We start from the raw sequence: 13,774 nt of genomic DNA on the forward strand, positions 1-13,774 counted from the left end.
TTAGATATCTAGGTATCTGACAGTATACCTCATTTCTTTGTTAAAATATAATTTGTCTTAGCCAGAAAAATACGAATGCATTGTTTTCAAATTTTATATCATCCTTTAAAACCAGATACTAAATTCTGTTTTTAAAAGTTTCTGGGGCTGGGGATTTAGCTCAGTGGTAGAGCGCTTACCTAGGAAGCGCAAGGCCCTGGGTTCGATCCCCAGCTCCGAAAAAAAGAACCAAAAAAAAAAAAAAAAAAGTTTCTGTTCTGTTCTTAGGGTTTCATGCCACGTGTAAATAAATAATATTTTACTTCATGCAATTTTATTATATGCTGTTGCTGTTTGTTCTGGCTGTTTGTTTATATGTTTTTTTGTTTTTGAGACAGAGTTTCACTGTATAGACTGACTGGCCTTATACTCACTGTATTGCCTAAGGCTGCCTTGAGTTCCTGGCCTTCCAGGGTTATAAGTGTATGTCACCATGACTTTCACCATTTTAACTTCACTCAGTAAACCTCAACAGTAATGTTAAGTAATAGTGATTGGGGCAGACATAATATTTGCCTTAACTTGTATTAAGTGTTTAAAGAAGATTTTGAATTTATTAGTTTTTGTTTTTTGCATTAGGCAGAATTAAACAGATGATTTTCCTCTCTTGAGTTTGTCATTCTGTTTTTGTTTTGAGTGTTGCTGTTGTAGTCTTTTTTTTTTTTTTTTTTTTGAGACACTGTGTTGCCCTAGAACTCCAGAGGAGGTAGGTGCCAATCCAGCCTTGAACTCAAAGAAACCCACCTGTCTCTGACTCTCAAGTACTGGGGCTAAAGACTTGCACCATCATGCCAACCTGTCAGATTTCTTTAAAAATCACACAGATATTTCCCAAATGCACTTCATCCCAAAATAGTAAATTTTCACTACATCAAGATTTTTTTCTTTAGAAATTTTTCTCTAAAACTTAAGTAAAATTAGTCTGTGGCTTTAATTGTGTTGAGGGCTTTTTGTTTTGTTTTATTTTATTTACAACCCAAATGTTGCCCTCCTTCCTGCCCCCCCCCCGTGAGTTCTTCACCCTATCCCCTCTCCCCTTTGCTTCTGAGAGGGTGTTCCCCCATCCACCTGCCCACTCCACCTCACCCTGCTAGCATCCCCCTTCCCTGGGGCGACAAATATCTACAGGATTAAGCGCATCTTTTCCCACTGAGGCCAGACAAGGTGGCCCTCTGTTACGTATGTAGTAAGAGCAACAGACCAGCCCATGTATGTTCTTTGGTTGGTGGCTTAGTCTTGGGGAGCTCTGAGGGGTTCAGATTAGTTTATGCTGTTGGGGTTGCAATCCTTTTCAGCTGTGTTTTTTTTTTGTTTGTTTGTTTGGTTGGTTGGTTTTTTTTCTTTTTCTTTTTTTCGGAGCTGGGGACCGAACCCAGGGCCTTGCGCTTGCTAGGCAAGCGCTCTACCACTGAGCTAAATCCCCAACCCCTCAGCTGTGTTTTTTTATTTTTAACATGACCTACCCAAACCTCTTTATTTCTTTTATATCCTTCGCAGGTATAAAAATTTGTCCTATACAGTTTTTTTGTTCTCTATAATATTTAATTATAGGAAAGGAATGGCACCTATCTATTAAAAGACAACAGCATTTTCTATAACTACTGTAATTGTTTTAAAATACATGTGTTTTAGTACAACTCTTAACCTTCATTGGCAAAGCTTCTATTTGCAGTAGATGGTGACTAACACAGATGCACAAGGAGTCAAGGTGCAGAGTGAGACTGGAAGTCGAGGCCTAAGTGGGGCATGCATGTCCTCTCCCCACCCAAGGCTCAGGGGATGCTGGAAGAGTAAGCAGAACAGTATTAAGAGCCAAAGGAGATGACTATAAGGCAGCAGTGTTTTCCATACATAGCAGGGCCGCTGCATGTATTAACACAGAACAGTTGTGACAGCAAGTACAAGACGTGCTGGCTAAACCGTGGAGAGGGGAGATGGACAGGAAGTACCACCCCTAGCTGAGGAGCTCTGGGCAATTGAGAGCAGCTAGGAGAGAAAGAGTCAGTTTGCTTTAAAAGTGGTCTTCTTGGTGGCAACCTATGCTCCAGTTGAAGGTTGCACCCCAAGAATATATGGACAGCACACAGAGACTTGATGATTTGATGATTTGCAGGAGGAGGAACACAGAGTTGGGTAGATAGAGAAGGGAGTGTGTCTGAAGAGAGTTGAGGGATAAATATTATCAAGACATTCTGAATGAAATTTTCAAAGAACTTATAAAAGTGAGACAAGTAAAAGTATGTAGCTGTAGAATAAGTTTAATTTTTTTATGTTTTGAATTATTAAAACAGTGAGTTATTAGGTTTGATTACAAATTCTTCACTACAGTAAATACTAGTAGACTTGTATTGATTTAGCTTTTTTTATTGTGGTAAGAAGACTTAAATGAGATATATTTTCAACAAATTTTAAGAAGGTGTAACATGTAAAGGTTGATTGTAGGTACAATGTTATATAGCAGATACCTGGGCTGATCATCTTTTAACAGTTACTTTTCTTTTGAATGAAAAAGATTAGACCTTGGGCTTTGGATGATGGCTCAGTAAAGTGCTTGTTGTGCAAGCATGAGGAAGCTAAGTTCAGATCTCCAGCACCCATGTACAAGTTGGGTGCAGTGTCATGTGTGTATAGCCTAGTGCTAGGGGATGGACAGAGACAAATAAATCCCAAGAAGTCCCTGGCCAGCCAGAGTGATGAGCTCCAGGTTCTGTGGTGAACCATATCTCAAAAATTAAGGTTGAAAATTATAAAGACACTCACCGTTGACCTCTGACCGCCACATGCACAGGCAGATGTGCACACGCAGACCCATACACACACAATTACCCTTGATTTTACTTGATTTGTTCCTTAATATTTTTGTTTATGTGAATTTCCTTGCAAGTTCTATCATAGTGGAGCAAAGTGCTACCAAGGAGACAAGTGTAAGTTTTCTCATGATGATCTGACTAAAGAAACAAAGAAACTTTTGGACAAAGTGAGTAGTGGGGTTTTTTTTTTTTTGTTTGTTTTGTTTTTTTGTTTTTTTTGTTTTTTTGTTTTTTTGTTTTTTTGTTTTTTTTTTTTTTTTTGGTTCTTTTTCGGAGCTGGGGACGGAACCCAGGGCCTTGCGCTTCCTAGGCAAGTGCTCTACCACTGAGCTAAATCCCCAACCCCGTGAGTAGTGTTTTTACACCATTGATTATTTGTTAGATCTGTTCTCATATTTTACTTAAACCATATCTTATAAAGAATATTTTATTGGAGTTGGGGATTTAGCTCAGTGGTAGAGCGCTTGCCTAGCAACCCTGGGTTCGGTCCCCAGCTCCGGAAAAAAAAAGAATATTTTATTAATTTGCTAAAAAATTGAACTTTTGTAGGTTTTTGTCCTATAAATATAGTTATAGTAAAATAGAATTGTTGGTCTAAGAATTTGAGAATATTTTAATCTGATACCTATTCTGACAGTAAAAAATATTTTTACTTTGACCAATACTCCAAATTGTTATAAGGGATCAGGTTTTTCTAGATTCTTGGGCTTTTATCCAAAGATAGAAAATAAGGGCTCACACAAAGTTGCTCAGGTAGCGTGATAATTATTTTCAGAGCAAAGGACAGTACAAATTGCAGAGGGAGGGTACTTGTCAGGACTGAGTGGGCCACATGAATGGGGTTCAAGAGGAGAAATGTAGCATGGGTAGTTCTCTATATTGTTTAAATTTTTGCCTACATGTATGTATGTGTACCACAGGTATGCCTAGTGTCCTTGAAGGCCAAAAAAGGGTGTCAGGTCCCCTGCATATAGAGTTACAGATGTTTATGAGCTGCCATGTAGATGGGTCCTTCGGAAGAGTGGCCAGTGCCCTTAACTGCTGGCCACTGGTCCAGCCTTCAGGTCTCTATTTTGGTTTAGTTCATATAATAGCTTTTCTTTGCTCATGTCTCTTCCCGTAACACACCAGATTTCAATCCTATATACAACCAATTATCATAAATATAAATAAGATGATAAACAGAGTTCTCCCTCAAAGTTTACTTGAAAGACAGTTTGCTTTGATTTGCATGTACCTAAAACCAGTTGATGCAGAATCACCCCTTCTATTTTTCATATTAAACATTGAATAAAAGCTGTCTAAATTTGATTGTTACTAGGAGTAGAGAAATCTATACTATTGTTCAGAGATGAGAGTATATGTGGCCAAGCAGATGGAAATTCTAGGGATTTTGAGGTTGCAAGTTTCTTATTTGGAGATGGGTATGGGTATGGGTATGTATGTGTAATACATGCAGGTAAGGGAGCTAGGCTGTTAAGTGCTGAGAGAGAGAGAGAGAGAGAGAGAGAGAGAGAGAGAGAGAGAGACTGTCTCTGTGTGTCTGCGATGTGTATCAAAAACAAAAAGGGCTCTAGATTAAATTATCGCCTATGTTTGATTGCTATAAAACCATTCTGAAATTTGTTCTATATATTGAAAAGAGTTACCTATTTCTGATTTATTTAAACTTTAGTGTTAATTTTTTTCTTTTTAACAAAAGTGTCATGCTGAAGTCTTTAGTTTTAACGGTGAGGAAGAAAGTCCTTCTGAAGCACTAACCTTTATAATTGTTCAGGTGCTGAATGCTGACGAAGAACTTGTAAACGAAGACGAAAGAGAATTAGAAGAACTTAGAAAGCACGGCATAACTCCTCTCCCCAAACCACCCCCAGGAGTCGGGCTCCTCCCAACCCCATCAGAGCATTTTCCCTTTTCTGATCCTGAAGACGATTTTGAGACAGATCTTTCTGATGATACGAAGAAAATTCCATCTCTTTTTGAAATAGTTGTAAAACCTACTGTGGATTTAGCACATAAAATTGGGAAGAAGTAAGTTAAACCATCAAAATGGAGGCAGTTTCCCCTAAATCTTGGCATTAAGATACCAGCGTGTATTCCACATCACTCACATGGTTAAGCGTAGGCAGAGCAGCAGTTGCCTGCCTGGTGTGAGGTCGCCCCACCTCTTTTCTCTGTGCTCTTACCCTTCTTTCCTGCCCCAGTGGTTTTCTCTGCTGAAGTTTTGCACAGCTTCAGATGTTTGCCATAGAGTAACTCAAGGGGCACTGCCAGGGAGGTGGGTTTGACTTCCCCTGCTATGATCTTGCATTTTCAAGTGATTGGTACTGTTTCCAGTACATTTGGTTCTTTCTGAGGGCCTTTCCTTAAGGTATTAGAGGAACGCCTCTGGATAAGCTGCATCCAATATAAATTTCCTAACCAGGCCATTCCAGCCCTGATTCCATCCTTTAGTGCTTGCATACCCAGGTCTTCTTCTAATCCTAAATGCCCAGATGTGGTAGTAAATGTGCTTGTCGTGTCAGAACAGGTATGCTGGTTAGTTTTTGGTCAATTGACACAATCTCCAGTCAGCTGGGAACAGGAAACTGTAGAGAAAAGGCCTCCATCACACTGGCCTGTAGGCAAGACTGGAGGAACATTTTCTTGATTAATGATTGGTGGAGGACCCATCCCACTGAGGGTGATGGCCCCCTGGGCAGGTGGACCTGGACTGTATAAGAAAGCAGGCAGGGGAAACTATGGGCAAAGCAGCAGTAGGGAATGTTCCTCTGTGGCCTCTGGTTCAGGTCCTGCCTTGAGTTTTTGTCCTGTTTCCTTCATGGTGGAATGAGCTATAAGACACAGTAAACCTTTTCCTCCCCAGGCTGCTTTTGGCTGCAGTGTTTATCACAGCAATAGACAGCAAACTAGGATGGAGGCTCAGATAGGAGGAGTGTGAATTTAACGCCACTCTGGGTTATACACTGAGACCTTGTTGCAAACTTTAAGAGGACAGCAATACCCACCATTTTGCTCATATTATTTATCATATTCTTATCAGTAAACTGAGAGAAAGATACACATGCATCATTACAAACACAGTGGGAGACTCATCACTGGGCAGATTCTCTCAAACCAAAATGAATTGACAAAACTATTAGATATGATAATAAATAAGTCAGAATAAAGGAAGCCTTATATATGCCAGCAATATTGGCAATCATGATCAGCATTGTATGTTTAGATAGCAGGACTTTAATTTGGTTATAAAGAAGTCAATGTATAGCCAGAAAAAGAGAGACTCCGAGTGATTGGATTCAAGGTGACTTTTACTTCTCTTTGTGCTTTTTTCCCCAAATAGCTGGTAGTGAGCAGCAATTAAGAAAACTATATATGAAATGAATCAGGAGACATATGCATTTCTACCTGCCAATGACATGGAATATTTAATTTCTTAAATACATAGGTTTCTAAATGAGCATAAAAGATCATATGTAGATAGGGATATAACGTTTTGTGTCTTCGTTTTGAACTGAAAATGCTGTTTGTCTGTCTGTTTGTTTGTTGTGCATCTGTAGACCACCAGCATTTTACAACAGTACCTCTCCACCAGGACCACAGTATGAGGAAAGCAGTCACTGTCCACAGCATATGTACAGTTCTGAGTCAAGTCCAGGTCCTGGATCTAATATTCCTCAAGGAAGTGAGAGTCCTGTGAGACACCCAGGCTCCCCTGGACACCACCCATGTATAGGACCTCCTGGTCCACCAATGCAAGAGAACCCACCTTTGCTACCTGGTTCATCTGAAGTTGTAGGCCCTCATAGCCAAGCTGGAGGGCTTGTTCAGCTGGACACACTACCAAGTATGGGTGGAGCTTATCATTCCCCAGGCTTTCCAGGACACGTGATGAAAGTCCCCAGAGAGAGTCACAGCTCTACAGCTTCATTGTACCAGCAAATGCCTAGTGAGGTACAGCTCAGTGCCGACTCTGAGTGCCTGCAAGGCTCGGCTGAAGTTTACGATGATTACTACCCACAGAATGCTGCACACAGCTTTCAACCACCCGATAACTCTGCTGGTAAGGTTACTGATGGGAGCAACTAATTTCTTACAAAACTGACACTTTGTTTTCATTAAAAGCATGTATTTTTTTTTCTTTTTTTCGGGGCTGGGGACTGAACCCAGGACCTTGCGCTTCCTAGGCAAGCGCTCTACCACTGAGCCAAATCCCCAACCCCAAAAGCATGTATTTTTAAGTTAAGTAAAATTGATGAAACCTTGAAATGTTTTCAGTTTCTTCAAAACTACAGAAACAAAACTTGAGCTAACTTTTGAAGCAGTAAAATTTTCAATAATATTTAAAAACAAAATTTTAAACAAGAGAATTTGTTTTAAAAAATAGTTATTTGTTAGGAATCCAATGTGGTGATTAGGCCGGTCTGTCCCTTACACATTGGTGCAGTTTGAGCTCACAGTGTCGCTTGTGTCGTCTGTAGATGAGATGTGGCATGAAGAATTTGCACAGCAGCAGCCTCCCGGTGCTCATGACTCTCCTCACCTTGGGAGTGGGCCTGATACCAGCAGCACTTTAACAAGTCACTGCCCTCTGCCTGCTTCAGGGCTCCCTCCTGCAGTGCAGAGAGCTCTTTTCATCCCATTGACTCAGAGATACCAAGAAGATGAAGAACCAGCTGGCACCCAGCCTCATAGAGCATCAAGCAAGGAAGAAGGTTTAGTAGCTTCATACCTTTTGAAATCGGTTAGAATGTGAAGAGTTTCTGTGCCCTGTCCATGTCCAGTGGACTTTGTAGCCCTCCCCTGAGAGTTATCTCTGGCTGCAGTTATAGGCTTCAGATAACCGTGGCAAAAGTTCTGTTTATACACAAGCATACATAAGACAGTAAATAGATTCCCTAAAACTTTACATGAGGGTTGGGGATATAGCTCAGTGGTAGAGCGCTTGCCTAGCAAGCGCAAGGTCCTGGGTTCGGTCCCCAGCTCCGAAAAAAAAAAAAAAGAAAGAAATAAAAGTCTATAGTTTAAAAAAAGAAACTTTACATGAACAATACAATTTACCTTAACTGTGCATGTACCTAGAACCAGTTGGTGAAAGATTAGCTCTTCTGTGTTTCATTCTAAACACTGAGAATACACTTGAATAGAAACGTTTAAAATTTATGATAACTAGAAGTGGGAAAATTGGTACTATTGTTCAAAGGTGAAAGTACGTGTAGCCACGTGGGTGGGAGTCCCTTTCAGTGATTATACTAAGTTCAGAAATAGTATGTATTTGTAATTTTAATAAAGGTCAAATATGAATGCTTTGTTTTTAACCGTAAGCTTCTGTCTCTATTTAGACGACACAGTTAACTGGTATTCCAGTAGTGAAGAGGAAGAAGGAAGTGGTGTCAAGTCAATACTGAGGACATTACAGAAACAAACGGGAACTCTAAGAAATCAGCAACACCCTCCCACAGAGCTCAGCATTCCTACTGATCCAAGACTTGCTAAAGAGAAAAGGAAAGGAAATCAAGTGGTTGACCCAAGACTCCGGACTGTCCCAAGGCAAGATATTAGAAAGCCGCATGAGTCTGTCCCAGTGGATCTTAGACTTGTGTGGGATCCCAGGAAATTCAGAGGGAATGGAGGTGCTCCTGGGGGCTCTTCAGCCACTGGAGCAAAGTTTGATTTGCGTCATACAAGTGCTGGTGCAAATCACAAACCCAAAAGAAGAGATGATGATGATGAAGATACAGAAAGAGAACTGAGAGAAAAAGCCTTCTTAATACCTTTGGATTCTTCACCTGGCGTAGTCCTCCAGGATCCAAGGTCACAGTTAAGACAATTCAGTCACATTAAAATGGACATTATTCTAAACAAACCCAACTTTGCAAAACACATTGTGTGGGCTCCAGAAGACTTACTTCCAGTACCTTTACCTAAACCTGATCCAGTATCTTCAATCAATTTACCTCTGCCCCCACTTATAGCTGACCAGAGGCTCAGTAGATTATGGAATACAAAAAGTGATCATCAGGGTACCCTTTCCCTTGATCCAACTTCAGCAGCCAAAGCCAGAATGAGTCTAACACCCAGAGAGGGCTGCTTAGAGCAGTCTGGAGATTTACACAGTTCAGGAGGTAAACTAGGAGATCCTAGGCTGCAAAAGAATTTTGATCCTAGGCTTCACAGACTGCCCAATACAGAGTCTCCTCAAGTGGCCATAAAGGACTCGCATTCATTGAGGAATGCTCTGCCCTTAGCCAGGTGGAACCCTGCTTTGTCACAGCCCTCAACAGCAGCACCTGTTACTGTTGCTCCTGTGACTCTTCCCTTGTATGCCTCCAAACTCTCTTCAGATGGCCTCCCACCAGGAACTCCAAGTTCAGTTCTGAGTGGCATTAGTTTGTATGATCCTAGGGATAAGGGTTCATTGTCTGCAACAGAGCTGTCAACCATTTCTTCAGGAGAAAATACAGAGAACCAGAAAAAAAGTGGTGTAAAAAATAGTGATAAAAACCAGCCTTCCCCTGGAGAAGTGATCCTTCCACAGAAAACTACTGCAGACATGAAAGTCCCTGTTGATGGGCCGGCTGATGTGCAGACAGATGTCCTCAGCAGTGCTGATGGGGTTCAGGCCCCTGCTGTGCACAGTCTTCCTATTCAGGCCTTAACAGGCTTAATTGGACCTCCATACAGTGATCCGAGGCAGGCAAGAGAGCCAGGACAGGCAAGCCCCACCCCAGATGATGATCCTAGTAGAGAAACAGATGACAAGTCTCTGAAAGAGGTTTTTAAGACGTTTGATCCAACCGCATCACCGTTTTGTTAGCTGTTGTGTAACTAAGCTGTTCTCACGCTATCACAGTTCTCTGCTTTTTTGTAACTTGTTTACCTCGATAGTTTATTTATTTTTTAAATTATAAACATTTTTCAGCTGCTAGTATCAGAACCACATGAACTTATATCCTCTAAAGTCTGTGGTATTTTATATAATATTTTTATAACTTCAAGAGACTATAGTATAGAAAAACATGTTAGCTTTAGTAAAAGTATTTTTATTGTTAAAAGTGAACCATCATGAACTCAACACTCAGCCTGAGTATATGCCAGTTGTCTTTCTTAATCATTGTTTAGGTTAACAATTACCACTTTTATATGGTTGTTTAGTTTCAAGCAATATGATATACATTACTTTTGAGAATCAGTATTTTAACTAGGATCCTTTCTGTCAGCACAAAACTGATTAGTGTGTAACGCCAACTGCTACATAAAATGCAAGGTGAAAACATTCAAAACCATAATTAGCTCAGCTCTTATTTCAGGGCATCAATTTATTAGCATTGGCAATACTGTCTGTGTACATGAAGCACTTGAATGTTGTATCTTTTAAAAGTATTTTATTGTACACTATCATAGAAGCTGAAGGACTATAAATAAAATGTTTTGCTATAGTAAAAAATTTCTAGGTTCTCTAACAGAACTTTTAAAATTTAAGTTTTCACATTAAATAGTTATGAGTTTATTGCTGTATCACATTGTGATATTTATGTATTTCAGTGTTTTGTCTTTAGCAAATAGTTTTTATCTCTTTCAAATGATGTTACTGCAATATTTGTGCTCATCATGACTGTGGCAATTTTTAACAGAATTTTCAATGTGAGCCTGTAGTAATTATTATGCTGATAATGTTTTAAATGTCTAGATTATATATTTTTCTTGCATAGCAAAAAAATAAAAATAAAAAATACAAAGACAAAAACTACCCCACTGAGATGGCAGGTATATTCCACTGTATATGGTTCCAATAAACAACATTTTAGATCTCACACAACTGGTTCTATAACAGGGATCACCTATGTTTTAATTATTTAATGTCCCCATAGTTTAGAACTCTGACTAGAAATTGTATTATGCATTCTTGTGTATTCACTGCAGTGCATAGGTAAAGGTACCTGTGTTTATAATGTAACTCAAACTCAGTGTTACACTGGTGCAGTCTCTTGAACCGCTGGTGACTGGTAGTGTTTGCTGAGATGGCTCCAGTAAATCATTGAAAAAGAGAATTTGTTATGAGACAAAGGAAGCAAAAAGGCCAGTCCTTGGTTAGAGAGAACTCTCACAGAAGCAATTTTCACAGTTCACAAAATGTTTTTGTTTCTATTTGTTGTCTAAAATGGCTCTGGATAGCAGGGTAGAGTCAAAGATACTGTTTAAAGTCACATAAATAGAGACTCTCTCCTCACTGTTCAAGTGGACACTACTGTTAAACGAGAAGTCAATAAAGTAGATAAAACGGACAGAAAAAATGTAGTCCAAAGTAGTACACTTTTCTCTCTTATCAGAATTTAAAAAAAAACAATAAAATAGCTAAATTTAAGTTAATCAAAAATTGTAACAAATTTTTAGTTCCACTCATGCATTTATCCTTATTGTTGAATTAGGAATACTTCTAACACTACAAGATAATTTGCCTTACACAAAACTCTCAATGAAAGCTCTCTTTATAATAACTTCTAAACCCTACTTTTAAAAATTAATACCAGGGGTTGAGGATTTAGCTCAGCAGTAGAGCGCTTGCCTAGCGAGCACAAGGCCGTGGGTTCGGTCCCCAGCTCCGAAAAAAAGAAAAAAGAAAAAAAAATTAATTCCAATGATAGGATATTTGTTTACTCATTTCATTGTCATCGTTCCTTTTCTATTGTTGTGAAGAGGTTCCAGGACCAAGGCTACTTTTACAAAGTAAATCATTTAATTGGCTTGCTTAAATTTTGGAGGTTTAGCCCATTATCAGCCTGGTGGGAAGTGTGGTCAGAGCATGGCAGGACTCAAGGCCTTGGAGCACATCCTGGTCCACAGGCCAAGACAGAGAAAGTGGGCTTGCTTGGCATGGGCTCTTGAAACCTCAAAGCCCATTCCCAGTGACCACACTTCTTCCAACAAGGCCAAAGCTCCTAACCCTCCTTATTCTTCTCCAATAATGCCACTCTGTGATGACAGAGCATTCAAATATATGAGCCAATGGAGGCCATTGTTCAAACCACCACACTTATTCATGGGAGTGTCCTAACGTGTTTTGCAAACCAATTTTATCTCATAAACTGATACTACAGTTTATATTAAAGCAATGTTTAAAATAATGCTTTTGACTTGCACCATTATTTGGGATTGAAATACTAGCTTAGGGTATATTGTTCAGAACCTGTCAACATAGATTTCTTTAATCCCTCTTTCTGACTTTCTCACAAAAATGTAATAAATACCTACTTTTCCCAGTTAGTAAGCTCTTCATTAAGGTGGATTGGTGTAAAATAAAGAAAACTTTCCCCAAAGGCTTAGATATTTGAATAGTCCCCAGTTGGAGCCACCAAACGTTTAGGGGGAGGTTTGGGGAATGTGGCCTTGCTGGAAGAAATCATTTGTGGCTGCTGTGAGAGCAAACAGCACGTACCTCCTTTCAGTTTGCCCATTTTATGCTTGTCTTTGAAGATAGGAACTCTCAGTTTCTTACTTGCTTCTGTGACCATGCTTACCTGCCCTAATGGACTCTGACCCTCTGGAACCACAAGCCAAAATAAACCCCTCCTTCTAGATAAGTTGTCCTGGCCCTGGACTTCCATCACAGTCACAAAAAAGTAGCTAACAGTTGTTATTTTTAGAATTTATGGAATTTGGTGTCTTATTATTGCAGTAAAAAGTTGCATCCTGTTCTTAGAAGCGACACTTTCACAGATGACAGAAACAGCTTGTATCTGAAAAGACTGAGTGGGCTCCTCTGTTGCGATGCCACAGACCTTCATGGTGGGATCCACGTATTCACTTTGGTGTTGAATAGAGTACAAATCAGGCCATAAAACTGGACCAGCATCAGACCATAAACTTGTCGACTATTTTGCTATATCTTGCTCAGGACTTTATTCTGAACTTTGAAAACAAACCAAATGTTGAAATGGTTTCACATTCTATGTTATTGACTTCGTTTCTGTGTGGAACCTCCATGCTTCCCACCCTGCACTCCAAACCCCAGAACTGGGCCACAGTGGAAGGAGCCACATTATGTGGTGATGTATGCTTAGGTTTTTGTTTGTTTGTTTGTTTTGTTTTGTTCCTTTTAACTTTCTAGGACTTGAGACCTTAGCGCTCCTGATAGTCCTATTTATTTTAAAGGTGGGAGAACAGTTGAGTAGACAAACCTTTAAACTGATTAGTCACAGAACTAGAAGGACAGAGAAGTTTTGAATGACTCAAAGTTTAGAGACAATGAAGTCATTCTTTTCTGATTGATTTCTAAACATCATCTCAATGTCTAATTCTTATCTGTGAGATATAAATAATTTCAATCGTTTAGAGATTTGAGGTAGGGAGGGAATCATTTTTGTAAAGTACTTATAAATACAAATTTGCCTTGTGAATGTAAGTCACAGACACAATCTTACATTCCTATTAGGGCTACTAAGTTAAATAAAGTTCCATAATAACCAGGCATGACCTGTTTGTTTTCCTAAGGTTATGAAGCTTTAGATGTGCACTGTAACCATAAGAGGAAAGTTGCCTGAGGAGTTGTTTCAAAGAATTTTAACCCACTAGGTTAGCAAGTGTTTAAATGTTAGTGTGTAAGAAACACAGAACTTTCAACTTGATTTGTAATTTGTCATAATGATCTGATCTGTCTGCTTTATACAGGATGGATGTTGATGGAAGCCACCAGTTGCTTTGCTGCTGGGCCATGCTGTATGTCTGCTGAAATAGCCTGTGAGGGTGGAGTGGACGGACGTCTATTCAGTAGTAAAGCCATTGGTGTTTAAAACAACAGAGAGACTGACTGAGGTGGGCACATGACCACACCGGTTACACATGAGTTACTCATGTAAATGTAAAGCATGTAAAGAAAAATTAATATATACTACTAATGCATTAAAAATACTAGCTCTTCAGGTGAC

At 39.5% G+C, this 13,774-nt stretch overlaps 1 protein-coding gene across 7 annotated transcripts in view; it reads left to right on the top strand.

The window, feature by feature from the left end:
* The window catches only part of Zc3h6 (zinc finger CCCH type containing 6), a 61,445-nt gene that overhangs the window by 39,319 nt on the left and 8,352 nt on the right, over positions 1-13,774 (top strand). For 3 of the 7 annotated variants that reach the window (XM_008762235.4, XM_063283758.1, XM_063283756.1), the window contains exons 8-12: positions 2,907-3,016; positions 4,627-4,880; positions 6,410-6,912; positions 7,331-7,564; positions 8,192-13,661. In XM_008762235.4, the coding sequence (XP_008760457.1) occupies positions 2,907-3,016; positions 4,627-4,880; positions 6,410-6,912; positions 7,331-7,564; positions 8,192-9,666 (2,576 nt within the window). In that variant the 3' untranslated portion in view covers positions 9,667-13,661. Of the gene's footprint in view, positions 1-2,906; positions 3,017-4,626; positions 4,881-6,409; positions 6,913-7,330; positions 7,565-8,191; positions 13,662-13,774 lie in introns of those variants that run through there. The other 4 variants (XM_063283759.1, XM_063283760.1, NM_001107772.1 and 1 more) reach the window with 4 other exon arrangements.

The sequence above is a fragment of the Rattus norvegicus genome, chromosome 3, assembly GCF_036323735.1.
Source record: "Rattus norvegicus strain BN/NHsdMcwi chromosome 3, GRCr8, whole genome shotgun sequence".
NCBI classification, from domain to species: Eukaryota; Metazoa; Chordata; class Mammalia; order Rodentia; family Muridae; genus Rattus; species Rattus norvegicus.